Here is a 27,725-nt window from a genome sequence, read left to right on the forward strand (position 1 = left end):
GCGTGCACAGGTAGGTTTGTTTTCTTTTGCACCAGCTCAGGAAAAAAAAAAAAAATTGCAAAATTTACTGTATTTACTGTACTGTAAATTTTTTAAGAGAGTCTTGGATATTGAAAACAACAAAGTATTTCTGCAGCTGGGACACATTCTAACTTTCCTTACTGTTGTTGGAAATACCTCGTGAAATCAGTGTCCTACTGAAGTCAAACTATGAAGTCAAAACTACCACCTTCTCTAAGGTTGCAGTCTTCCTATATCTTAACAAAACAAAATTAAACATTTGAGAGCACTTACCAAAATCCCTAGGCACAGACATGCTCAGACAGTTCACAGATCAGCATCTCACCAAATATTTTCACTGCATTTCACTGCATTTTCACCTTACCACTAAATGGAGAGCATGTCTGTGTTTTAGTGAGCAGGTGGATTAAATGGGTTAAGGTAGGAGGAGAGAGACTGCACATTTACTGATAATGTTGCTCAGCTGAATTCTCTGTATAGCACCTCTTGCATCTGGTGTTACACAAGCAACTGATACAAAAGCACTGTCACAGCAGAAAGTCTGCAAAAAGAAAAAAAAAGCACATTAGGATGAGTTAAATTGAACCCCAGATATCTGGAGTAATTATATTGTTTCTGCTTCATACTGACACGCGATTGCCAAACTATTCCTTTCATACAGTATTTGTTGTTCTGTGTAATAAACTGTACAGAACATATCCTGCTCTCACTTCACTGCTACTGAGGTACTCACATGGTGCAAAATTAGCACCACTCTACCACAGGTTCTTTAACGCTGTTGCTGCTACCAGCTTCTTCCATGTTCTGTGTGGTGTTGCAGCCTTTTTGTTTCTTTAATGACTAATTTACAGAACTAAGTTATTCACAGGACATTTCTGAGGTACTACAGCAAATTTGTCGGGATTCTTCCTTACCTTTCATGCTCCTCCTAGCTGGCGAATAAAAAGAATGGGCAGACTCCCTGTAAATTTTAAAAATAATAGTGAACATTCTGCACACAACCTATTCACCTCATAGAGCTTAGGCAGAAATAACCCAGCGAGCCAAATAAGCAAGGAGGAAGTTTGCTCCAAAATCAATGATTTTTATTATTTCAAACTCAGACATATATTTCTGAAGAACACTAACACAATTATTTCCACAAGCAATATTAAAAATATCTGCCTTGCATGAAACGTTATAATATTAAAATTCACACTATTCAAATTTCAATAGCAAAATAGCAAATTAAAGACATTTCCAGCTTTATAAATCACTACACTATAGTGGACAGTAAATAGTATTTCTTGTTTTTAGGGCAAACAACTATCCAGTGGCAGTGAATTTACCACAAAATACAGGTATTGTGAGTACAGCTACACCTAGCTTTGAAACACCAAAGCAGATCATCTTCAGCCTCTCCTGTTGTCATTAAATGTCTCAGCTATTTTCTGCAGCTCCAAATCCATAGCAGCCAGGTTTTCCAGCTCTTTTGCCTGTGAAAACAAAGAGAACATTTAAGAGATTAATTAATTAATTAATAATATTAGCAAATGATTTGTTGAAAACTAGAGACAAAAGTAGTTTCTCTGAGAACTATCTCCTGTTGTGTACAGGTCCTAGACATGCTGTGGGGCAGGGAAGTGAGTGGTAGTACAGCACCTGCTTCATGGATTGGGAGAAATTTCATGCTTTTAACTGAGTTAGTGCTGGGGAGAGTATAAAGCTACTCTTTTTGAGAGCTGGACTGATACAATTTGATCTTTTCAGCTATAAAAAGCATTATCTAGTCACGACTTCCTGCTACCTCACAGCTGCTGCTCCTAGAAGCATGAAGTCACATCTTTCTCAGTGAAACTCCCTCAGTCCTTAGGAGACCACAACCTTATGCTCAAAGTGGTTCTGGCTTACGGCGCACAGCAAGCATGGTGTGCAGTAGATGGAAATGTTCCAAATTGCCAGATTGTAAGGGAATAACAGTTACGCAGTCAGTTATTGTGATAACTTGTAAACATGGTTAAACTACATAAATTCCTGTCAAATCTCCACTGCTCTCAGTCCAGTCCAGCTTTGTGCAATAGATACAGTGACGTACAAGATGAGCAGCTTGCTGATGGGTACAGCCTCAGTTTTCCTGAACGCTGAAGCAGAACTCCCAACAAGAAAGAAATTCCCATACATGGGAACTACATGACTGATCAAGCACGTGAATTTGAGCCCAGATCTGCTCAGCAATTACAGACAGGACATCAACCCCACAGACAGCTGAATCTCAATAAATGTAAAACTTTATTTCCACCTGCATGAGTTAAACATCCCAACACACCAACTGGTGCCTGCTTAATTACTCCCTGCTCCTGTTGCAATGGGCATCTTTAATTGTGTAAAGATACTAGAGGAAAGGAAGAATTTCCTTTCTCTCCTTGTCTTGAAGCAGACAGAAGCTAATGAGGATGCGCAGTGTCTTTATTTTATAAACTGTGCCCCAGGGTAGCTCCACTAAATTCATTCTAAGACAGCAACATTTTTAAGTCGGTGAAGATCTGGCGTTTAGCGTGACTTAATCTTCTTTGTGTTTTTGCCACTCGCAGTTAACCAGCCATCTTGGGAATGGATTTAGAAGCGTGTAAAATCAGCTTCCACTGCCTTTTCTGAGAAACATTTGTACACATACCTCCTCCTCTGTCAGAGGCCTCTGGCTCAGAGTTCCTTTGTCATTCCTGATTACGTGACGTTTCTTCATGTCTTCTCCAGAATTGTACAATTCCAGGAATTCAGCCGATTTCTTCCTGTAATTCAGAAGCTGTGCCAGTTGATCCATCTTGTCGTATTGCCTTTTCATATCATATCTGTTCCTTTTGCTAAGATTCCTCTTCTCAGAGCGCCCACGGTTCAGAGCGCTCAGGAGCTGCTTTTTATCCCACCAGTCATAGTCGCTGTATTCAGGGAAAAGATTCTTCTCACTCAAGGTGGGCCTGCTTTCCTCTTTACTCTCCGGAAGCCTCTCTCCTGCGCTGTTCCTTTTCTCAAAGTGCCGACTCTTCCACCACAGAAGTGGGTATAGAGGGCTGTAGGGTGCTGTGGTTCTCTTCTCATTCTCTGCAGGGAGATGGCTTCTGTACTCTTCCTTCTCTGCATATCCTTGCTCCATATTCTCCTCTTCATTTTCTATCTGATCACTGCTGTAATGTTTCTTTTCTACTTCCTCTTCCTCCTCATCACTGTTACCAGGGTAGTGCTGCTGCTCTACGTTGTCCTCAGTGCTGTGGTGTGTTCTGGCCTGCCCTTTGTGCTCTTGAGTGTATTCTTTCAGTGTCCCTTCACCTTCATCGTCCCTCAAGCGGTGCCTTCCTCCACCATGATGCTGCTTCTCCTTGCTGCTGTCACTGTGAAACCTGTCCAGCTCTTCCTCACTTTCATCACCACGATACGCCCTTCCCTCAGAACGGTGTCTCCGCTCCTCGTGCCATTTCTCATTACTTTCTTCACTGTTATGATGCCTCTTATTTTCCTCTTGGCTCTTCTCTTCCTTCTGCTGCCACCTCTCTCTGTACTCCACACTTCCCTGGCCCACACGCCTCTTCTCCTCCATACCTTCAGACCCATGCCTCCCACGATAACCACTCTTCTCTTCATGCTGCTGCTCAGATTCTTCATGGTGGTGTTTCTGATGGTTGTTCTTTTTGTCCCAGAGATGAGACTCCTCTACGTTTGATTCCTCAGCTAGTTCCTCTTTCTCACCCCCATGGCCTCTATTCTCTTCAGAGGAATCACCCATTCTGTGTTTCCCATGATACCGTTTTGGTTTGTAGGACTTTTTTTCTTCCTCCACTTCTTCATTCTCATCAGATTCTTCATGCTCATTACGTTGGGAGAAATCACGTCCCTTAGACTCACTCAGGTGGTATTTTTCACTTCTTTCTTCCTCTGCCTCTTCTTCCTCACCTTCATGAATTCTTTTGTAAGGGCTTTGCATTCCCTCCTCTGAATGCCAGTGATCCATGGGGGGATGATCATTCTCCTCAGCAACCTCCTCTGTGCTCACGCCTGCAGAGTGGGACTTCTTGTTGAGAACAGCGTGGTCTACTTCTCCATCACTTTGCTTGCTCTCTTTGCTTTCTTCTTCACTGTGGTAGCTGTTCTCCTCTCTTCTGATTTCCTGATAGAGGTTTTTTTCTTCTGTATGAAGTTTCTCTTCACGAACAGGTATGTGCTGTCCCTCCTCATCTTCCTTGCTGTTACCTTCCCCAGGATGAAGCTTCTCTTCATCACTTCCTTTCACGCGCTTTTCAGAGTCACCTTCTGCCTGATTCTGTTCCCTCTCCACACTTTCAGAGTGTGGGTTTTCAAACTCCGATGGCTCTTTCAAATGCCTCACTTCAAGCTGTTTGTCTTCACTTCTCTCTCTATCAGTTTTACCACCTACAACAAAAAAAGCAGCCTAATGAAGAAAATTAACTCTCCAGTGAAATGCTGTTTCAGTTTACATACATAACTGGCTCCTGAAAGTAGCAAGATTTGGAAAGAACTGATTTAAGTTCTGCTCTTAATAATTGTTATTTTCATCTATTTTGTACGTTTGCCTGAAAACATGAATTATTTCTCATTTTAAAAGTCTCATAGAAATTTCCAGAATCGTTTTTCTTCTTTGGCCCTTTTGTTTATTTGTGATGGCATTTTTAGAATTAAACTGACTCTCACTCCCACTGAGAACCAATGACATCTGGAATTCTGTGAACGTCAGGTCATAGCTATTGCATTCGTTTACTGACAAAAAAGACACATTTATTTCAAGCTGCAAAAATATATATGAGGAGTAGTAAAAATAGGCTTTTAGCAAATGTAAGACTAAACTGATTGCACATAAATGAACTCGTTATTTTGCAATTATTATGTTTAATCAAATCACGCACCTTCTATTACTTTGAAAATCCTAAACAAGTCTGACCGACTACAACAGTAAGAGTATATTTCTATGAAGGCATTTCCAGCTCACTTGAGCCTCAGTAACATCAGAAACAGATCGCAAAATCTAAAAAGGGTTCAGACAACAGCTACACAAACTTAAAAATAGCTTATTCTTTGCAAAATGCTTCTCGCTATCTGATATTCTTGGAGAATATTTGTATAATGATAAAAACATGATTCTTATTCTCTCCTTTCAATGAGCGATTTTCTGTAAGTAGACAGGTTTATCAGAAACAAGCACTGCCATGTGACATTCAGTGACATTCAGTGACATTCAGCATCAAGTAGAAACTTGGGGTTTAGACAGGTATCGATAGATGTGTTCCTAAAGCTCAAAACCCATTCTTTTCTGATAAATGTATTAGAGCCACACAATATTTCCTCCATAAACAAGCATGAGACAGATGAGTTTCATTACTGCTTCTTGCTGGCAGGTAAGTTCAAGGAGCCTTTTTATTGTTTTGTAGTCAAATAAACATACTGGGCAGAAAAAATACATGCATTTTGCAGTTTGGCACACTGTCAACCACATTTCACATGCAGGCTTATACCTCTGCACTGAGGCAGCTGCAGGAACAAGTTCAGCAGAAATTAGGGTTCCCAAAGGGAGTATTCAGCATATGTCTCCAGACCTCTGGAATCACCATAACAAACTTAATTGCATCTGGGCTGGTTACAGCCCGAGTGAGAGTCCCTCTGCTGAGCTGGGCACAAATTCAGTTGCCACTGGGCACCTTGTTGATTTAAAATGAGATTAGTTGAAGCCAGTTCCTATGCTCTGGAATGCATTCAGCACCTAGTCAGAACCTGGCTGCACCACTGACTTCCCAGGCTAGATGGGAGCTTTTCAAGTTCTCTCAGAAGCTGCAGATGGCTGAAGCAGAGCCACATGTCAGCTAAGAATCCCTGAATCACTGACCATTACCAGGTAAGACTGCTTGTTCTTTAAGCCAGAAAGACTTGAGAGAGGGAAATGGGAATTCTGATACTGAAATTAGGAGGCAACAGATTCACATAAGCCGATTCATCAGTTCACTGGCATCAACCCTAGACAGAATCCACCTGAAAGTTGGTTTTCTCAGTGTTGCCAACCAGAGAGTCTAATGCTGAAACGCTTCTTTTTTAAAGAATATTTCTAACTTGCCCTTCTCACTCCACCTTAGTCTTAGAAATAAAAACCAGTGACGATAGCAGAATAAGTTCTAAGATTGGGGTTTGACTATTCATGTTGTTTGCTCTTGGAACTTAAGACATTCTGAACTTAAGTTTAGATGATGAACGTGTAGAAGGCAAGACAAAAAGACTGGCACATCATGACTAATAATACAAAGTACATAACTTCCAGTACATTATTCTTACGTGTGAAATTAAAATCATTAATCTCTCTTGAAAATTGTAGTTTACAAACAAACATCAAACTTCTTTCACAAGTTCAGATAAGGTTTTACTTACCCTTCTTGAGGATTTCTTTGCATTCAGGATTAATTGGTGGGGCATTTGGCTTAGACAGAGCATTGGATAGAACTTCCACTATGCACCTTGTTATCTAGAAGAAACAAAATCAGACAAATTCTCATGGTGAAAATAGAAATCCTGCTTTTGGCCTCTCAGTGAGTGAAGCTAGTTTAGGATTAAAGCTCATGGTTAATAGTTATTAGGTTAGCATACTACTTATGAGTAGGGTAAATGAGTAAGGTAACATCCTGGGTAACTGGATGGGAGGAGACAAGAAAAATATGTGTATGGCTGATTATCTTTTCCCTGCTCCTAGCTATTTACAGCTGTTTACTAATGTAAATAGCCACACTATCAACCAGTGGAGAGGCCCTAAAGTCAGATTAGAAATCCTGATAGTAGCCAGGAGATTTAACCAAACGGGTTAAGAACCTCTTTCCAAGGAACAAGCAAGGACTCTGTTAGAAAGGCCATTACATAACAACTGTAGTCATTTTCTACTGTTACGCTTTACTCCTAATCTACCATTTCACTTTGTGCAGTCTGATTATAAGTAATATTTCAGATTATTTTTCAGGCAGCTGCAAAACACAGAGTTTCTGACACAAGAAGCCAGCTTCTGTTTTCTACAAATGCACTGAAGGCTAAAGGGACTCTGGGCTTTACATCACTGATGATCTCTTAAGCTTACCTGTAGGAGAAGAAAAACAAACAACAACAACCAAGAAAGAAAAAAAAAGAAAAACATTTCCCTGAGAACTTATAAAGAAAACAGGAGCCAGAACACTGGGGAGCATGTGACTGATACTTTTTGAAATTTGCTTTGACTTAAAGCTACTCACCATTTCTTCCATGTGGTCTTTTTCCACTGGAACTGTGCTGACACCTGTAAGAAAAATAAATTATTACAAACTTGTTATTCCTAGCAGGACCACACATATTACTGACAGAAGTAACATTAAGGCTGCTTGAACTTTGGGTTGGTAGGGTAAGTAAACCAGCTGCATTTTATCTTTTCTTCCTCAGAATGGGAAAGCAGTGAAGATCCTCACCCTAGCAGGAGAGAATCATAGCACAGGTTGGGTTGGAACAAATGCCAAAGGTGATCAGGTTCCAACATCCATGCCACAGGCAGGGCCACCATCATTTCTAGCATTAAAAGAATATAAACAAAAACAAAACAAAACAGACAAAACCAAACCAAAAAGCAACACTCGAAGAATGGAGCCTGACAGTAACGGGTATTCATGTAGATGTACCTGTTTGGTGGTGAAAGAAGAGGAAACAAAGTCTGTTTCCAGATTCCTATTTCACCTTCTGCAGGGGCTTAGTTTGCCCCAGGACCATCTCCCCAGCAAGAGACCACTTCAAATATGAAAAGCAACTACTGCCCTAATCCTTCTGGAACAATACTGTCTCACTCGGATTTTTCCATTCACAAAGTGGTCCATTATAAGCTCAATAAATGAACAGCAAGTTAAATATCAGAGAGGGGGAGGGGGAAACAACAAAAAAACACCAGAAAGTAGTGGTACAGCTCCTCTCTGTCATAAGGACGCTTCAGGTAATTAAGACCTCCCCTTACCACTTCTACTGCTGGTCCAAGGTATATGCCTTTGGAAAGAACCTGCTGTAAACAAAACCTTCAGGCTGCTTTACTTTTGCCATCAGTGCTGCATTATCATAGAATCATTAGAGTTGGAAGAGACCTGTAAAGGCCATGTAGTCCAACTCCCCTGCACTAAATAGGAACACCTACAGCCCCATCAGGTTGCTCAGAGCCCCTCCAGCCTGACCATGAATGTCTCCAGGGATGGGGCACCCACCACCTATCTGGGCATCTTGTGCCAGTACATCACCGCTCTCTTTGTAATAAATAAATAAACAAAACAAACTTTTTCCTTATCTCCAGTCTAAATCTCCCTATTTTTAGTTTGAAACCACTTCCTTTCATCCTATCACAAGAGAGCCTGCTAAAGAGTCTGTCCTCTTCTTATCTTATTATGCCTCCAGCTGGTTAATGTGCTTGTCCGTTAGGCATTAATAAACTTTGTCAAGTCTTATCCACCCAAAGATTTGCTGAAGATAAACAACTCTGCCACCCAGTAGGTAAAAGCAAGAGTTATTGTACCACTGCTTCACAGAGTTACTACATTTATTGTAATTGCCATACCTAAACACACAGCTTGGGGTGCAGTTCTGGAGCCTAGTATCACCTATCGCAAGTCTCACCTTCTCTTCAGTACTGCTTGAGTAGGATAGTACTGGACCCAATGAACACAAAGATTATGGAGAAAAATAGAAGCCAATTTACCTTACCGTAGGCATGTCCAACTCCCAGCCCAGCCCCTTCCCCACATTATCATAGTGGCAGATCTGCCATGCCAAGTAGCCCAGCCCCTCAGCACCAACCAAATATTGGTGCACCATTAACCCCATCTGGGCTGAAACCAGGACACAGGAGTTGGTGCAGCGGCAGCTCAAACTATGGCAAATAAATTTACAGATTTTGATACGTTGGCTAAATGTAGTCCTGTGAACAGCAAAAAATATGAATCAGTGGAGTTGCTCTGAAAGTAATGCCTCCTGCCTTATTATGTTGCCCACAATGTCAAAGGCAGATGGTATGGCAGTAGACATTGAACCATGCCACCAATATCCGAGCAGATTTTGTTGCCATGTGACAGATGGCAGCAGAGGCGCAGCTCAACACAACGACATCTGACATGGAAGTGTCTGTGAGCAAAGGTCTGAAACTGAATTCCTCAGTGCTGGAAAATTGCATCTGTTGGCATTCACCAACACTTGCTGAATGTTTCTGGAGACCAAACAGTGGGTGTCAGCACAGTAAAGGACGAGTGACGTGTTTCAGCAGTGGCAACAGTGGGTCACCTCTGCTGGTGCACATTGTTGCAAAGGAAGCATGCAGACTCTTGTTCATCACTAGTAAAAATTGCACAGCTAATGATGGTGACTGTATTGAAAAAGAGTGTTCTGTAGCTCAGAATTTGCTCTATTAAATATTGCTATTGTGCTCTTTGCATCTGTTGTAGATTCCATGCACATAATTAGGAGGCACTACTTTTGGAGCAACCTTTGTAGATGCAGCCCTAGAAAATTCCTCTTCACTCAACACAGCTGAGGTGAGCCAAAAGATTGGACACCCATGCCAGTAAAACTGACACTTTCCTCAGGAAGTTTACTGCAAAGGAAAGGAGTGTGCAACTTTAAACTTCTGTAGCAGCAAAACTCTTCTTCTTTTCCATCTGCAGAGGAAGCAGATATCGAACACAGATTGCACTCTGTAGATATTGAGCACTGATTCCACTGATTCTGCATAATATCTGAACAGTACGCAAATAGCTCTCTTGATATTCCTACCATCTTCTATTTTTGCTCCCTGAAACACATATGTAAGAATGCGCTTCTCCAGCCCAAGTATACAACTGCAGAAAAGGGAACCCACATGAGGTAGCACAGAAGGGATCTCTCTAAAATAGCACTGCATCCCTAACCAAGCCATCCTCCCAGAACGCCAGGTGGTGCACGGGGGAGATTGGCTATGCAGAGCCAATCCACTCCTCCAGTGTTAGCTGCACTCAGTGCTGAACTAGGCAGGTTTTAGGTTACTTTATTTACTAACCTAGTTATGCAAATAACTACTGCATTACACATTGATGACACTGTTGCAGTCTCACTTGCCTGCATTCTCCATCTGAGCATGAAGAAAAAGGATGAAGCAGCAGAAGGGTAGCAGAGACCCTACTACTAGTATTAAAAAAAAAAAAAAAAGAAAAGAAAGAAAAGGTATCTACTAAAATCTATTCTCCACATTTCTTAAAGCTTGGAGACACTGCACTTATGAAAAGCAGAGGGGATGATGTGCCACTCAGCCTCTTCTATGACAAGGCTCCTTGTGTCGTGAGAAATCAGGACATGCACATGGGCAAACACCTGATTTTCTCCTTAGTAGCAGTCCTCCTGTGAGGTGTACTGTCCTGTGGAGTGACAGTGCTGGAACAGACAAGCTTCTGAACGTTGTTTACTATTAGAGATGCCAACTTCAGGCTGCCTCTCATGCACTACGTCAGTGGTACGTGAATATACAGTCAGGCTGTGCTGACTGCCTATCTCTGTCATTTCAAAGTCATCTCTCCAAGGAGATTTACAGTTACATTAATGACCATTAAAGCAAGTGCTTGTTTAATGGTGAAAGCTGACTTGCACAAGGAGCTGCATCAGGCTATTATAACAGTATCAGAAGAAACAGTATTGGACATAGATCACATTAGCCTGCACAGGTGGACAAAAAACAGTATCTGATTCATTGTAGGGCCTGGAATAACACTCTGAAGCAGCTGCTTTGCCAGAGCTGAGAGAGGTAGTCCATGGGGAGTCCGCAAACCCCACTTCACACCTGAGCCAGCTGACAAGAGCTCTCCATGGGTCTCCTGCCAGCTGTAGATGGCAGCTAGTACCTTCACCATCCCCTCCACATTTGCCCAGACCGCAGGGCAAAGCTATCGGCCAGCACTACTGACAGCCTGGTGGCAGTGTACCCATTCACCAAGCTTATGGGGACCTGCAGATGGTACTGCTGTGGAGCTGTGCAGAGGAAACAAAGTCAGGGCACACACTGAAAACAAAACCTTTGCCCTGCCCTTACAGACAGCTCTGGGTAAGCTTCCGCCTCCTGAACCAAATCTGCCCAGGCAGTTACAATCAGATTAATTCATTTTGCAAAAGTGCCAAAATGAACACCACTGAAGAGGATGAGAAATGCAGACTCTTTACACCTTTGCAAATAACACAGAGCAAATTCACAGAACAAATTCACATAGCTTTTGCTTGCACCTCCACAATTGGGGCAGACCTTTTGGTAGGTCCGTGTTAAAATCCTCACACGGATCTTTTCAACAATACCAATGACTCAACGCAGTGCCACTGGTTACCAAAATTTCAGGAAGAATCTTTCCTATGGAAAGATCACGGAAACTTCAACATATTGCTTTGGAGAAGGAATACTAGAAAGTTCTTGAAGTTAGTGCTCCACCCATCCTTAGCCCTAAGCTCCTCAGTTCATTGATCCCGGCTGAGATTTCATTCAACAAGAGAGCCAAAAGCCACACAAAGAGGCAACTGCCCCATCCTATTGCGTTTAATTTCAATTTCACGGCTCGGTTTCAATATTTAATGCTGCATGCAAAAAGAAAGAAATAAAAACCCCAAGAGCTGTTAATGAAAGCTGTAGACCTGCTCCTTCAAAGTTGTCTCCCGACGGCACGAACAGGCGGCAGTGCCGGAGTAACGCCGTGCTGAAGTACCACGGCACTCCACCTGCTCTCCCCTCAGCGCTAACGCCCAAGCCTCCCCAGCATCCAGAAGGTAAAGATTCCTCGCCTGGGACCTCGGGCATCTGCTGGTCCTCCTCCGCAGCCCCCGGCTCGCGTCGCTGTGCGGGGCGATCCCCAGCTGCGGGGCGCAGTGGGTTGCACAGTCAGAACGCCAGTACTGTCAGTCACCCATCCCCTATATATGTATTATACATATATATTTCAATAACGTGAACTCCTTCAGGGGCTTTTGACCCTCCTCTCCCTCGCGGCGAGGACACCGGACCCCGTCTCTCACAGTTTCCCCCCCCCCCCCCCCCCCCCCCGCAGGCACCACCCGCGGCCCCGCTCACCTGCCAGGGCGGCGGCCGCCAGGAGGCCGAGCAGCGCCAGAGACCCCATGCTCCGCTTCGCTCGGCTCCGAGCGGCGGTTCGCCGCTATTTAAAAGGGGGAGCGGGGGCGGAGGGCTCCGCCGGGAGCCTGCGTCACCGCGAGCCCCCGGGGCCGGAGGGGGAGGCGCCGCCACCACCTCCACCGCCGCCGCCGCTCTCCCCACAGAGCCGCCACGGCCCCTCCGCCCGCCCCCGGCCCCTCAGCTCTCCCCGCCATCACGGCGGGTGTTTCCCTTTGTCACTACCGCAGCCCTACGCGATACTCTCTTCGCCCACCCCGCCGAAAGGAGAGGTGGGGGGGGGGGGGGGTTCCCCGGCCCCTTCCTCCCTCCGTGAGGATGCGCTATCATCCTCAGGTCTCTCCCGCACCCATAGGATGCTGAGCGTCAGCTACACGCAGCAGGGCAGGGAGGAGGTGCAGCGACCAGTCCCTTCCGGAACAGCTTTCAGAAATCACCGCTGCGTTAGTTCTCATCAGAGCCTTTCCAGGTGCCAAGGCATCCTTTTTTCTTCCACCCCCAACCCCCCCCCCCCCCTCCCCCCGAAGGTTTTGGTCCTTCCACCCAAATCACTGCCCCTGCTGTGCGCAGCAAACCCGGAAGCAGAGCAGTACTCGAAAGTGCTCCCCGTGCTTCTGTCAGCCAGCGAGTGAATGACACCGTTCCTCAAGAGCTTTTACCGGGAAAACCACCGCTCTCAGCATCCACCTCCACACAAACCTCTTATTTATTCTGGCACTGCTCTGGGGAGCCGCAACAAATCTACCAAATGTCCTGATTCGTTCTGGACATTCCCCCCTACTCCCTTCAGAGCCAAAGACACTGTAAAACCAAGACGTGCTTTGTTTCCCTTTTATTAACCCTTCGTGGCCATCTACAAATTACTTGCATTTTTGTATTGCTTTTTTTGTACCTTCTCGTTGATAAGCAGGTGGCCCTCTAACTGCCAGCATTCATAGAAGACAAAGAATCCGTACATCAAAATGGCAGTTCTCTATTGTTCTGTACCATCGTTATACTGTGTATTAGCAAAGGCAGACTGCTATAACCATGCATCTTTTAAACACACAGAGCTGAAGGACACCAGAGCCCAGTCACTTAGCCACACTGAAAAGCAAATCAATGCCACAATAACTTCCACACTTCCTCACCCCTACCCTCCTTCATGCTGTTCCTTTATTGCCTACAAGACTCACATCAACAGGCAGATGCTTCTCTGGACTTCACCAGTCTCGACTACAGGGAGCTGGGAAACAGATTCAAGAAACTCAAGAATGTCACTGGTTCCAAGGCTCCCATGTTCCCCTCTGCATGAAGATTCAGCCAGGCCTCAACCTCCTCATCCACTCACAACAAAGAATTTTAGGTAAAACACTTTACAATTAAGCATTCTCCACTTCCCTGGAAATATAAAAAGCACACTCTGGTTATCCTAGTGTAACTGCTTTATTCCAGCACTTGCTCGGCTACACTCCTCAGCAAGTCAAGAGAGGCAAGCAATAAAAAGACCTTGAATAAAAACAGTACCTGAAAGAGTTTTCGTAACTAAGTGCCTGTTCCATGCAAGTCCTCTTAACAGTGTACAACCATCACCACAGAAACCTTCTAGCTGCAAAACACACATCTGAGATAAAAAAAAAAAAAAAAAAAAAAAACAAAACACACCCTCTTAGCTCCCATGGTTTCTAGTCCATCCCTTGCACCGTAACCACAATCCTTGGGGCTTCAAAGGCTTTTTTCCCCTCTTTACTGGTAGGCTGATTTATACTGGAACTGACAAGATTCCTCTGAAACACTCCCTCACCTCAGCCAGGTGTCAGCTGGCACAAACTTGAGATTAGGAAGGAAAAGTCACAAAGGCAGAACTACAGCAGGCGGCACATTTCACTGGATTGGCTGTGAATGGTACACCACAACCTCGCTTCTCAAACGTGTCAGAACCTTCATTGCAGTGATATATCGCCTCATAACGATTGTGACAATCTTTCACTCCATGAATAAACAGTATTTATCCTACTGGATTCTCTCAAATATAAATGCTTTAAAAAAATACACATTTGGCTCATCCTAGAAGCTAGAACTTCTAAGGATGACATGTGAATTTCCATGTCTGAGATCCTTCTAAGCTGAGAGAGAACTGCTTGGGGAATATGGGGATTGCTATCCCTTAATTAGATGTGCTAGCAGGATTATGTTCATTCCTGGGAGCCAATTAATTTTCATGGAATGAAAATCTTGTAACTAACTTCATTCAGAAGTTGCTGAAAGGATGAATCTGAAAACAGACACCAAACAAATCTGAAAACCCAGCACTTCAAAGGACATCCTCTATTCAGCTTCCTTAATGGCACTGAAAATTCTGTCAGAGGTGCACCCAATCCTGACTGCAACATAGCAGATAAGGGGTTCCATGGATGCTGAGCCTTTGCTGCTGTTATTCATCACCATATATGCCTATTATACAACATGGATTCTTGGGGATTTTGAAACACATGTACAGACACTGCTTTGGTCTTCCAGCTAAAGCTCTACAGAAGCTGTAAAGATACCATCAGATAAATAATAATAATAATAATAATAATAAAAAATCACCACAGGTAAAAGTAAGAAGCAGAACTTAGTCTAAACACAACCATTCCCCCCACATCCCATGTTTTCTACACAGATGCCCACATGTACATTATTCACACACACTTGTCTTCTTTTCCATTCACTGTTTGTCTGCTCAGAGAAAGCTAGATTACTCTGCAATACACAGCAAAATAAAATAAAAAGCAGACTTTGAGGCTGCAGAATCAAGGATAATTTTTCCACACTGCACTGTCTGCAAGACCAACACCAAGGTCATGACCACTACCCTAGGTCCTTCTGTGACAGCAATTTGCCTACCTTGCTTGCTTTAGATAATAAATGTAACATATATATTGCAATTGCAATGGTTTGACAACCATGGTAAGTAGGACACTGATAAAAAAGACACATTTCTTGCCCTCCTACAAGAGGAAGTCAGAATTTGCTTAATACCATTGCACCACTGGGATTTTTAGTCAGCAGTCTCTTCATATTATCTGCACTGCCACTTTGCACCTTGGTATAGATTTCTGATCTGCTGTCAGAAAACAACATACTGGAGTAATGGTCAAACCCTGACACTCGATATTAACTGATCGCCAAGCTAAAATGCTGCATTGAACCTACCAGAGCTCAAAAAGGCCTTCAACAATTACTCATAGCTTTATGAATTTGACTATGACTAAGGCCTTTCCCAGCCCCAGCTGTAATGATACTGTCTTGATGACAACTGGAGCAACCTTTGCAACCCCAGCCACATCTACAGGCAGGGAGGCAGTAAAAACCTGGCACACTCCTCAATGGAGACAAGTGTCAGACAATGAACAGCAGCACCTCCCAAAAGCTGCCAACACAACTGCTAGGCCAAGCTTTCAGATGTTTGGTATTGCTACAGGACTGCAGCTTGCAGGCAGCCTCTGCCCAGAGAGCAGCCTGAGAGCTTTGGGGCACCTCATCCTGCGTTCTGGGCATGCTGAACTTACACATCCTACAACCAAACCCTGCCCCCCCCTGCCTTCTCTCCCAAACAACTCCCCTATACAACCCCATAAAAAAATAAATCCACATTTTTTAAGCATCCAATTAACCATGCTTGTAACCTCCTAAATGAAGAAACTTGGAGCCTGTGCAACTCCTGTAAAAGAGGATGGAAATTTCTTTCACTAACTCACATGTTGATTTAAGCCCTTGTATTCTGGGTGTTGCTTGTCATTAAAGAAAAATGACTTACAGTTGCCTTTACGCTACAAATAATTACATTTAGGCAATGAAACAGACCCATTCAGTGTTTCTGCCTTCATTTTGTCAACTGCATACGTTCCATTTAATATTTACAGACTGGGGCGCTAGTTTGGTTTAGTAATTCATTTCTTTAAATATTTATGGCTCTTAGTCTCCCAGCATGGGTTCTGTTTGGTAAGAATAATATTGTGCTGTGGTTGATTGTGGCATGGAAATTTCATAGAAGCAAATTTCAACGCTGTAAGATAAAATTATATAGATTTCTGCAGCAGACCATAAGCTTTTCCAAAGAAACTTTTCATTGCTGACTATGTACTAAAATATTAAAAATCTCATTACAACCTTGCACCAAGTTCCAGACCAAAAGCATAGCGCTGAGAACTAGCTTGTGACACTAACATTCCCACAGCAAAAGAAAATTTTGAACACTCACACTGCCAAAGAAATTTTAATTATTCATTTGCCATTGGCACTAAAAGCAGAAGCCCAGCTACAAAAAGACCCTATGAAAGAGAGAGCAAAACCCACAGAATCCAGGAAGAATCTTTGCTAAGATCTCTTCCCACTGGAAAATCCCCTTTTTCTTTGCTCTCCATCATTTTAAACCTTTCAGGCTGTCTGTGTGAAATGCCATGTGTTTATAAAAAAGGCTTAAGGGACTTAAATTTAAAGGTGGCTTTGGGAACTGAGAGAACCTGGCAGACAGCATGCCAATGTAAGCTTGTCTAGTTCCAGAGACTTTGGAGACTGTTTTCAAATGACACCACCTGAAGAGCCAGGACTGGAGTGTATCCCTGGCCTATCATTTTAGGCTTTGCCACAGACAAGTGAGTATCCAGGCACTCCCTCCTGGACAACTACCTACATTTGTGATGGAAGGACAATTTCCAGGAGGCAAACAATAGTTCTAATTAATCTGCAAAATACCATACTGATGAAGCAAGGCTTGCTGAGGCTGGTGCCTTTCTTGCATAAACCTTCTTGCTCATTGGTCACCACCACCCTTTCTGCTAACTGTTTTTTTTTCAGTCTCATCTCCCCTGTTAGTGCTCCAGGGATTTCAGATAACTCACACCAACAGCAAGGCAGAGGAAGTGGAGGAACCACATTTCAGCGCTCACTTGACACTTCACAAAACACCTTCCCTGTGGCTCCAACATGACAGCTGGGAGAGCACTCCTCTTGCCCCCGGAAAGGCAGCCCCCATGATTTGTAAAGTCAGTATGAATGAGCAGCTGGGAGCGAGTAGGATCAGTGGGAAAAAGCCAAACAGACAGCGGCTCTGCAAGCCACATAGTGGCCATTTCTCATTGTTGGAAGAGTTCTCCATCCCTTAAAAAAAAAAAAAAAAAAAAAAAAAAAAAAAGCTTTCAAATGCAAAATAAACCTCCCCACCCTCCCTACTATAACCCAAAAACACCCTTTTAAGGATAATCACGAAATTCTGACAGTAGAACTGCTTTCTGCAAGAGGCAGAATTAACGACATAGGAAGTTAATGTTTTTGTGTCTTTTCCCTCCCTGCTTTCCATCCAGGGCTTCCAGCTTGCTCCTGCCCATGGACCCAGCCACCTGGCTCCTGAGCTCTTTTCAGACTCTTTTTCCAACTGTTTTGGCTGAGCACAGGGCAACCTTGAGGGATACAAAGGCTGACAGGATGCATGCTGAGTGACCGGCTGGCAGGATGGATAGAAGATGACTTTACTGTCTTTCCCTCAGGGAGGCTTTAATTTGGGTTCTGTCTTCTCTATTAACTTGCCAAGAACTTTAATTTAGTTCCTTCACTTCAAACACAAATGGTTACTAAACTTCTGGCTTTACTATCTAAGCCAAGTGACACCAGCATACCAACACTCCAAGTGCAGATTTCACAAGTTGATCCCATGGCTCCATACACAGCTACCAACCTGTCTCTTCCCCAGAGGTCTCTCCATAGCTGGGAGAAGGAGCACAGTGCAGTAGAAACACCAGATGTCTTACCTTCATGCTGCCTGGCACTTGCCCACCATCCCATCCACCTTAGCTGGTCTCGATGAGACCTTTACGACTTTGTGACTGCCAAAAAGCAAACACCAGGCTCCCTGGAGAAGCTCCAGTTTTCAAGGAGCAGCACTTACTGTGATCAACAGAGGCTCACTGCAGCTGGCACCTGTCAGCCTACAGGTAGAACTGGGCAGAAATCAATGGGTATCTTTGCTGATGTTCAAAATATCATCACACACGTCTGCCTCTGCTGCTTTTCAGCCAAAAAAAATTGCAAAGCAGTGTGGGCCCTTTGCCAGGGATATAGAGGTAACACAAAGCCTGCCAAGGAATATAGAGAAAAAGCTTTTTCAAGATTAAATGTCCTCACAAGGTGGAAATCCGCAGATGCCAAGAGTCACAACCTGTTATCTAGGGGGACTAGCATAGGAACCTGCCACCACATCTTCCTCCAGACCTAGTGAAAGTGGCTTCTGCGCACTGGTAGCCTGACACCCATAGGAGGGGTGTTTTCAGCCTGGGCTCCTGGGCACATTTGCTGCCATTTGTACTATGCACTAACTGATCGTCAAGCTTTTCTCTTGAAAAACCACATGGGACATTCTCCTCGGCACATTCTCTGCTGGACTTTCAGTCATCAGCTGTGCCTACTGCCCTGGGCCTGATTTCATATCACAGCCTTTAGTGATACCCCTCAGTCTACTGAACCTTTTCTGCTGGCAGCTGTTCTGCCAAGCTCTCGAGGGTGACTAAGCCTATCCAGTCCACGTGAAACTTAGAAGCCAGAGCAGAAAGTATTTTAAGCACTCCATGAGGAAAAAAACAATTAAAAACCTGTGCTGATAACAGCCCAGCATCCAGTCATAACCCTGCAGAATGAAGGGATGAACCAAGTGGCATAAGCAGAAAATAATGACCCTGAAAGAGACCTCTACTACTCTGGACATGGGCATGAGCAAGTGCAATGTGATGGAAAGCACAGCAATAACAGCAGAGAGGAAAAGTTCCAGGCTGCAGCAAGCGAGGATTTGCTCAAATACAGCAGCTGTGGATGCAGAAATAGAGACTGCTTACCTTCGAAAGGCTTCAGGTATGCAGGGATCTTTAGCATGATATCTTTGCCTGCACTGCCAGCTCTTAAATGAGGTCTGGGAAGGGGTAAATCCTGGCTCCAGCCCTTCTGGTCACTCAGGAGTATTACATACATCTGAGCTCCCCTGATTTGGGCCTGCCTTCCCACCAGGTTTTCAAGCCATGACTTAGCATTTCCACTACAGCAAGCCATAGCCATTCTGTTCTTGGTTGCAGTCTACTGGATGTTACTGCCCAAAATAGCCAACTTCTCCTTGCTAAGGACATGGGCACTTTCACTGCACCCAGCCCAAACAGGGCAGCTAGCTAGTAGACCCTTGTGACCTGCTGGGCTCTGTAGGGTCTTGCAAGCAGGGCTGCCTTGGCCTAATAACATTAGCAGCATCACTCCTGCTTAGAAGAGATGGCTGTTGAGAGCATCTGCTGCACTCAAATGCTGAACAAGAAGTGTCAGCATTTAACCAGGTTTGTTTCTTTCTCCTTCCAGCAGTCTCTGAAGACCAGGGCCCCAAGAGCTCACCTTCCCTGGCAGAGGCTTGGAGAAACCACTCTCCACAAAACATTTGGAACATTTCACAAACTGGTAAGCAAGGTACCTTTCTAGCACTAGTGTTAAATTAAAATATCAATTTTAAATATTCTGTTATATTAAATATTCTGGTGTTATTGCCCCACCTGTGTAAAATGAGCATTTTCCTGTCCCATAAGATTTTTCTTAGTAATTCAGATCTGGCAATTTTATTCTTGAACACCAGACAACCAGCATAAACCTTCAAGGAGTCAAAGACCCAGCTTTTACATTCTTTTCTCATCTCTCCTCTTGGTTCTCCTCACACAGTATTCAACCTTACTTGATAACTCAACTGCTAATTGCAACCTTTTCAGGGGAACTGCTGCTGGGCAAAGACGTGGGTGTAAATCCCATCCTTTTCCTCCTCCTCTGAAGCTCTGAGTTACCCAGAATTAACTAATTTGTGAAGGCCTCACAGAAAATGGATTGCAGGGCACAGCACTGAAACTAACCTTGCCATATCCCCATCTTAATACTTCTAATCATAGACATATTCCAATTTCCCTGGCTGGTTTTAGATGCTGATTTCTAGCATTCATTTAGCAGCATTCCCTGCTGCCCATGCACTGCATCTTAGCCAGAAATGTCGTCATTGCAGATAACACTGGATAGGGTTACCTGCCCTGAGAGTGACTGACATTTCCCATTACAAGAATCTGCCTTTTACTGCCAATAAAACTCTGCTCAACTTGAACTGAGGTGAGATTTTCCATGCCAGATGTTCTCTCATTACAAGACTTTCCCTCTTAATTCACAGAACCACTGCAAAGGCAATTTAAACCAAGGTTTGACCTTTTAGCCATGAGCTTTCTGTCTTTGGTTAGCTCCAGCTACCGTCTCAATCACATCTTATTTACTATTTCATGTTCTGTGTTGGTTTCTACTTTTAAGGAAGAAATGCTGGTATATGTTGTTGTCTAATAGGTATGTGGAGAAAAATGGTCATTAGGGAAAGCCTACAGAAGAGGGTATTTTTAAAAATGAACTTTGGCATTGTGGGAAAACGCACGCGCCACACAAGGGCACCTACGCTCCATAATGAAACAGACACATCTCTACAGGTTGTACACTGCCTGTTGTATCCTGATTTCAGAAACCATATGTCCTGATATACCCACATGTCACATGATTAACTCTTCAAACCATGACAATACCAAAAACATCTTAAGCTCCTAAAGAAATATCTTCTGTGGTGTAAACAGCCCTGACTCAATTCGCTGGCTGGGAGTTACTCCACAGCCACTGTTGAGGATCTGCTCCGATGCCTGCCTGGCAGAGGAGCTAAGCTTCCTCCCTGCCTTTCAGCTCCAGTATCAGGCAGGTCACTGGCATGAATCAGTGCCTCCCACTTAGAAGCTGTGTGGGAGGGAAAATAAAAATTCTGTCAGAGTAGGCATCAGAGAGTCGACATATACTAAACAACCTGCAGGAGCAGAGGAAAGTGGAGAATGACTTAATAGCGGGAGGACTCGTCAATGATGACAAAATAATTTGGGCCAGACATTTTTATATATATATATTCATTGTGGGAACAGAGATGTAATGCTCTGTCAGACTCAGTCCAAAGATTAGTCCCAGGGCGGCTGCTGCACATGGGCAAGGGAACCTGTGCCTGCAGTAGCATGAGTCACCCCAGCAAGGGATGATAGTCCTTTTCAGCTGGTAAAAACTCAAGCCAAATAGCAAGCATCTCTAATGAGAGCCCTGTTCAGGACCTCAGATGGGCTTCAGATGGACTGTGCAGGGCCAATATGTCCTGAGGTTTGCTCAGTGTCATGCTAAGCGGCAGCAGGGAGCCAGTGCCAAGCAAGGGCATCTTTCCCTGAAGAGGATTTTGCCACAGTAAGGGCAGCTCTAAGTCCTTATGACACACTGCAGACAATTCAGGTAACACAACTCCAGATGGGAGCCAGGGGAGAGGCACAGCACATTCTGTAATGTCCTTACACTGATTTTACCACTCACGATGCTCACAAGCATTGAGATGTACCTGGTCAATGATCTCTCCAGACCTGCTTGTGTACAGCATGCAGGACAAAGGGCATTGGCAGTCTTGTACTCACCATGTCCTGTTTTCCTCTTGATTGGCGATGAAGGACCAATTTTGGCCCTGTTTGTAAGCCTGTAAGGTGAACATTATTCCTGATTTTTATTTCTATTACACATTTCACTTGAAGTTCTTGTGGGATTTTGTTTACACTCAACCTTGAGCAACGCTGTGTTTTTTTGTGTTGTCCTAGTGCAGGCTCAGAGTGCTGTTCCTCTGCTGCAAGCCAGGAGACCCTGAGCAAGCAGAAAATCCTCAGATTTGTTCTGCAGTGGAAAGTACCAAATGCCATCACCAAAGCAGCCTCCTTGTATTACTGGAGTGCGTATAGGGACAAATAGGAGGGAAGACTGGCGGAGGAAAAGTGGCAGAGTTACTGCCACACAGGAGGAGACAAACATGACTTGAGCATTAAGAGTCCCTGCTCTCCCATCTGTTCAAATTGCCAGAGTTCTAGCAGAACAATTTGGAAAATTGGGAAAATCCCCTCCTAGAGCTTATAGAACCAGCAGAGGGTATCTGACAGAGGCTGGGATTGCCCTTCCAGGCTGCTCTGCCCTCTGGTCACGCAGCCTGGCAAGAATGGTATGAACATGTAACATTTTGGTGAGGGCCCTATACAAAATCTAGGTACGTCAGTTGGTTTGAAAGCCACATTCTCAATATCTAAACATTCAGAAGGAAAACTGTTCTCCACATGTGAATGGGGAACCATGAGTGTCAACACTTCCAGGCCACTGCTTCATTCCTTCTTGGGGCAGCCAGGCAAAACGAGGTCAAATCCATGAGCCCATCATGGTGCTTCTGTGGCATGCTGCAGTCACAGAAGGCAAAAACAACTCAGAAAGCAATAGGGCTGAAAATTCTTGAAGGACTTGAAATTCAGGGAAAAGCAACACAACAGGAGAAGACAACGCTTCACACAGTAACAGACACTCTGATAGTGTAAGACTAGGAGTATACTGTGGAAATGGAGCACTGAAGTCAGCACCCAGTACCATTAAGACTAATGGGACTATCTAAGGGCAAGAATGCCTGCATGGGAGCTTGAACCCTTTTACAAGCACATGGATGGGGCAGGGGCAGAGCGAGATCCCTTCAAAAGCATTGGGACTTGGCATAAATAGCATGGGTTGATATCTTTGACTTCAGAAGGTGTGAAAAAGAAAGACCTTTCACTACAGTTGTAAGCGCAACTGCTCTACTTATCTGAAGTTTCAAGAGATTTCACCTGTTTTCTAGGAAGGAGCTCCAAGCACAGAACTTCTAGTTTCACTCACAAAGACTTTAAGTTTCCTCTCTCCTCTTTGCACCAAGTGTGGAACTTTGCCTGCAAAGTCAGTGACCTGGAAATGCTTTGTTGTTCAGAAGATGCCCTGCAAGCACTCAAACAACACAAAGAGGTTTCTTCACAGTTGCTGCTACTGCCAACTATTTCCAAACCATATCCCAGATATCAAATTAACACCCACCTAATCAACACCTGACCCAAGAGGTACCCCCGGATCTCCTTCACCTATCCCATCTTCCTTGTAAGTAATTTAACTTTTCTAAAATCTATGCACTTAATCATCTACTGTGAACACCGGAACAAGCCTTACTCTAGACAAGAAATCAGATACAGATAAGAAAAAAACATCCTCTCCTCTAAAAAAAGACCTGCATCAAACTTATCACCTGCTCCAGGGATGTTTATTCCAAAGGGCTCTGTTTTGCCCTTCCTTCTGTCTCAGTGTGAGACATAGATCTATTTTTGGCAGGCATATTGGCGTCAGCTGAACATCGTATCTGGAAGTGAACAGTGCAAAGAAGAACCCCAGGTGCTCCTGACCATGAGAGGTGCAAACTTTTCAAAAGACTGCATATTTCAGCAGCACAGAGTTTACTTGCCACGTCTTCTGTGAGATGCCAGCCAACACTTGTAGATGTCAGTCATGTAGTATTTCTGCAGCATCCAGCTCTGCCTATGTCTCTCTTTCAAATCAAAGAGTTTCATGTTCTCCTTTGCTGATATCTATCTTCATGCTCTTTCAGCAACCACCGATTTTGTCATTACTTGCATCTCATTTCCTGGAAGGCTGAAGAGAAATGCATCCTACAATCCCTTTTCTTGCTGCATCAGAAGTTTCTGATGAGAAAGCTGAGAAGCTGAAGGCAGTGGTTGCTTCAGCCCAGAGAAGCTAAAGCAATAGCTGATATATATATGTGCGTGTATAAATATAAGAAACCAGGTGTTTTTAGAGCTAATTCACAGCACAGACCAATTCATCACCAAACCCAATCCAGCAAACAAAGGTGTTCAGATGCTTTGACTTTGATTTCTCTACCTCTCCTTCTGTGAGATTATTTGTCTTAAAATTCCAGTTAAATTACTTCGTGCAGCATCTCACTTAATGCAGTGGAACATCATAAAGGCAGGCAAAAATTATAAGTGACATTTGGTTCACACTGAATTCCTTCCCCACTGAACCTCTTTAGCAATAGCTGCCTACACTCATCAGTATGAATGTCCTTGTAGCTGCAACAGATCTGTGGTGGTTAAGCAATGCGAGCTGGCAGGGACAGGCTAATTATCAAGAGAACACTCAAGAGTACATTTATTTTTTTCCAGCTATATCTATTGCTGTAGCAGTTGATATTGTCCTGCTCCATAACCTTTGCCTGCAGGATGCTATTCTCTAGATTTTGACAGAGCAGCACCTGCTGGGAGGAGACATTTACTACCACAGAACTGACAGGCTCCCTTCACCTGCCAGATCTCTTCTCAATTCTATTTTTTCCCCCTAGTTCTATAAACTTACGTAGCTGGGAGAGCAGCTGAAGATCTGCTCCAATGTTTTGTGCACCTACCAGCACACATGCAATTACAGCACCCTCACCACAAGATCAGCTGAAGAAAATTATCAAGCAGAACCATCAGGAAGCTGCATACATCAGTCTCATGATGACTCAAGGACGGCAACCTAAGCCCAGACAATCCCAGCATAAACCTACCTGCACAGAGATTGCACCAAATCCAAGCATCTTGGCCATAGTTTGCAGCCAGCTGGGTTTCTTCCTGCTCTGATTGAAGTCAACAGCTCAATTTTTTTTACCTGCTGGCAATGCAGAGTACAGCAACTGCATCAATCCCCAGGAATAGCAGCCCCGTATGAAACCGCAGCGTAGAATCTGACATGCATGAAAAAAATATCTGTGCTAGAGATCTGGCCAGTGTGAAAAGGGAACGGTCAAGAGGCCTCAGCAGCTGGACCGGCAGGGTAGGCCAGTCCATCTCCAAAAAGAAATGCTGAAGACCAAATGCTGAAATCCATACAAGTGCTGTGCCTGTTTTGTAATGTAACAGAATCACAGAATTGCAGGGATTTAAGGGACCTCTAGAGATCATTCAGTCCAGCTCCCTTGCCAAAGCAGGCTCTCTAGACTGCACAGGTAGGCACCCATGCAGGTCTTGAATATCTCCAGAGAAGGAGACTCCACCACCTGAGTAGCCTGTTCCAGTGCTCACAATGAGCTGCCGAGGCAGAGCTTAGTACAGCTTAGAGCGAGAGTTACCAGGAATTTTGTTTTTCAGAACTGTATAATCAAAGAATATTAGGCTGTTATAATCACAAAATAAACAAGAGAGTTAGGCAAAGCAGACTATGATAACAAAAGAGAATAAATGGAAGGCTTATCCCTATCCCGGGCTCACTCACAAAACACCAGCAGAGGTGATTTCCAGAAGAGATCCTTCCCCTCTGGTAGCCAGCTCTTAAATAGGTCTAGGAGAGGTGGAACCAGGCTCCACCCCTTCCAGCAGCACAGGTGAATTGCCTTCACCTGTGCTCCTGTGGCTGACTCATGGCTCTCCTCAGGTGATCAATCAGAGGTTCAGGCCGTGACTCAGCAGTTCCCATACACAGAACATTCTGAGCAGGTGGGTAGAAACCAATACTAGCCCTGGTGAATAGCAGGATAGAGAGAGCCTAGTATACACTGTCCTCCTGTCCCCCTTTGAAAAATGAAAAGCAACAGGTGAGTGATAAACCATATATAAAGTGTACTTTAGCAAGCATGCCAAGTCAATTGTGAGCCTGAGCACTCTGAGCGACAGGAGAGATCTTGTATGTCGAAGAAAGGGTATCATATGGCATGGATTTCACTGATTAAGCATGCAATTTCTCCCTTGCCATGAGGGAGATGCACACCCACTACTGCAGTAATGAAAATTGCCACTTCACGAAGATCTTTGCCTGATTGGAAACAATCGATTTTGAGTGTTTCTTACAAAAGCACAGAGTCTCATTTGGAGCACGTGGCAAAGGGGAGGGATGCATTCATCTCACCCCGTGTCTTGAAGAAACTCAGATGTTAATCGAGAAAATGAGTAATGCAAAACATTTGGCTTTCAGCAGACTTGGAAATACATACAGCAGGTTCCAGCACAGGTTTGTAAAAAATTAATTAGCAGTGAGTGGGAAAGGGACTGATGGGTGTTATTCTCTGTGCAGCAGTTTTGTTTAACTTACTAACAGTGATTAAACTATAAAATCCCAGTGAAACACCTCCTAAAATTAAGTGTTCCTCCAGAAATGGAAACAGTCACTTCACAGCAGTAACGATCAGGTATTCTGAACTCAAATGTAGGTGGGCTCCTAACTTCACAATCAGGTGTCTGGCACAATGGTCAGTCTCCCCTAAACGTTTAGTTTGCTTTATTATCATTTAAAATTCAATGGGATTTAGGAGTTTTATTCAGCTGAGTTCTGCTCTGCTTCTTTAAAGCACCTAAAACATAAAAATCTGTCATAAAACAATTTTTTTTTCCAAATTTTTATAAAACTTAATGATAAAGAAAACAAAACTCACAGTTTTTCCAGCAAGCCCTTTGAGAAAACTGTGAAGCAATGCAAAAGCTGCAGAAGTAGTGGGCCTGGTAACATCGGTAAGAACTGCTACATAACTATCTTTGCTCTCTTAAGAGTGTCTTTTAAAGCCTGAGACTTCATTCAAGAACAGAATATTTATAATAATAATTGCAGCTTTAATGACTGATAACTTTAAAGATTAAAATAGGGGGGTTGGAACTAGATGATTGCTAGGGACCGCTCTAAGCTAAGCTGTTCTATGATTACCTGTCCAAAGAGAAATCAGGAACTCTGATTTCCTGAATGACCACTTCAAAGGACTCCCACATGCTGAGCAGAGGGGCCTGAACTGCAGCCCCACATGACAGCAGCATCCTCACACCAAAGCTTCAGTAGTCCAGTCTCCTTCATAAATTTGTTTTCCTTGGGATTCACTCCTGGCTTCCATAAGCACAAAGCAAAGCAGAATTAGACTTGCCAAATCCATAGGGATGCATCACACTCACAGCTCTGTAAATTTCCCAGATGTCAATGATGAAAAAGAACTGCTGGAAATGAGTCCTTCAAGTCACCTCTTAATGTCATCTGGTAAGTGACAGAGTCATCACAATCCAAGCTGGGAAACCAGTGTTAGGCCAGTTTTCACTGCAGCCAGTGGTAATTTTGCCAACTAAAACCAGAGCGAAAAAGTTCTGGGTATAAGCAGCAGCAGATTGTGTTAGAAGGAGTAAGTCTTCACTGCAGACAGCTAGTGCCAGCTGATCCTTAACTGGACAGAAAGCACTCCCATGGTTCAAAAAAAAAAAAAAGAACTTTTTTTTACTTCATCCAGGAACACACTAAGAAATTAATCTCAAGGTCTTTTGCAGTGTCAATAAAGATAACAGGTTGCACTAAGGCATCAAAGATTGGCTTCCTCTCTGTAAAAGCTCCAGGCTCATATTTCATGACAGCAGAAATCAGCAGAGGCTACTGGGCAGGGAGAGCCATGCTACAGAATCAACCAAACAAACCACAGTCTTAGGCATGCTGAGATGTGATCTCTGCTTTTCTTAGGTTCTCTGCATCTCACAGCAGGCAAACACCAGGGCACCAGGCATCAACTCCACAGTTTCTTTATGAACATGATTCTATGAACACATCTGCAGACTTCCTGCTCAAGCAGCTATTTCAGGTTGTTCTTAAAACAGCTCACATATATCAGCAGAAAACCCATTCTGCT

General features: G+C 43.8%; 1 protein-coding gene across 4 annotated transcripts; it reads right to left on the reverse strand.

Annotated features, from left to right (window-relative positions):
- Window positions 1–41: 41 nt before the first annotated feature.
- Window positions 42–27,672, reverse strand: CHGB (chromogranin B). 4 transcript variants are annotated; one of them, XM_048937525.1, is made up of 6 exons: window positions 26,771–27,672; window positions 7,266–7,309; window positions 6,421–6,514; window positions 2,675–4,422; window positions 936–1,496; window positions 42–562 (listed from the first exon to the last, which is right to left on the reverse strand). In XM_048937525.1, the coding sequence occupies exons 2-5, from the start codon at window positions 7,275–7,277 to the stop codon at window positions 1,413–1,415; spliced, it is 1,938 nt and encodes a 645-aa protein (XP_048793482.1). In that variant the 5' UTR covers window positions 7,278–7,309; window positions 26,771–27,672; the 3' UTR covers window positions 42–562; window positions 936–1,412. The 4 variants fall into 4 exon arrangements, with proteins under 4 accessions (XP_048793482.1, XP_048793483.1, XP_048793480.1 ...); XM_048937526.1 differs by lacking the exon at window positions 26,771–27,672 and adding an exon at window positions 24,648–24,751; XM_048937523.1 differs by lacking the exon at window positions 26,771–27,672 and adding an exon at window positions 12,110–12,305.
- Between the last annotated feature and the right edge of the window lie 53 nt (window positions 27,673–27,725).

This window comes from Lagopus muta, chromosome 2 (genome assembly GCF_023343835.1).
Source record: "Lagopus muta isolate bLagMut1 chromosome 2, bLagMut1 primary, whole genome shotgun sequence".
Lineage (NCBI taxonomy): Eukaryota > Metazoa > Chordata > Aves > Galliformes > Phasianidae > Lagopus > Lagopus muta.

What these genes read in the sequence shown, in the direction of transcription:
- CHGB (XM_048937523.1), bottom strand. Translation starts at nt 12,158, where the DNA reads ATGGGGTCTCTGGCGCTGCTCGGCCTCCTGGCGGCCGCCGCCCTGGCA. An exon ending in GGCGGCCGCCGCCCTGGCAG is followed by an intron (nt 7,310 to 12,109) that starts GTGAGCGGGGCC and finishes TTTTTCTTACAG; the next exon opens with GTGTCAGCACAGTTCCAGTG. An exon ending in AAGACCACATGGAAGAAATG is followed by an intron (nt 6,515 to 7,265) that starts GTGAGTAGCTTT and finishes TGTTTCTTCTAG; the next exon opens with ATAACAAGGTGCATAGTGGA.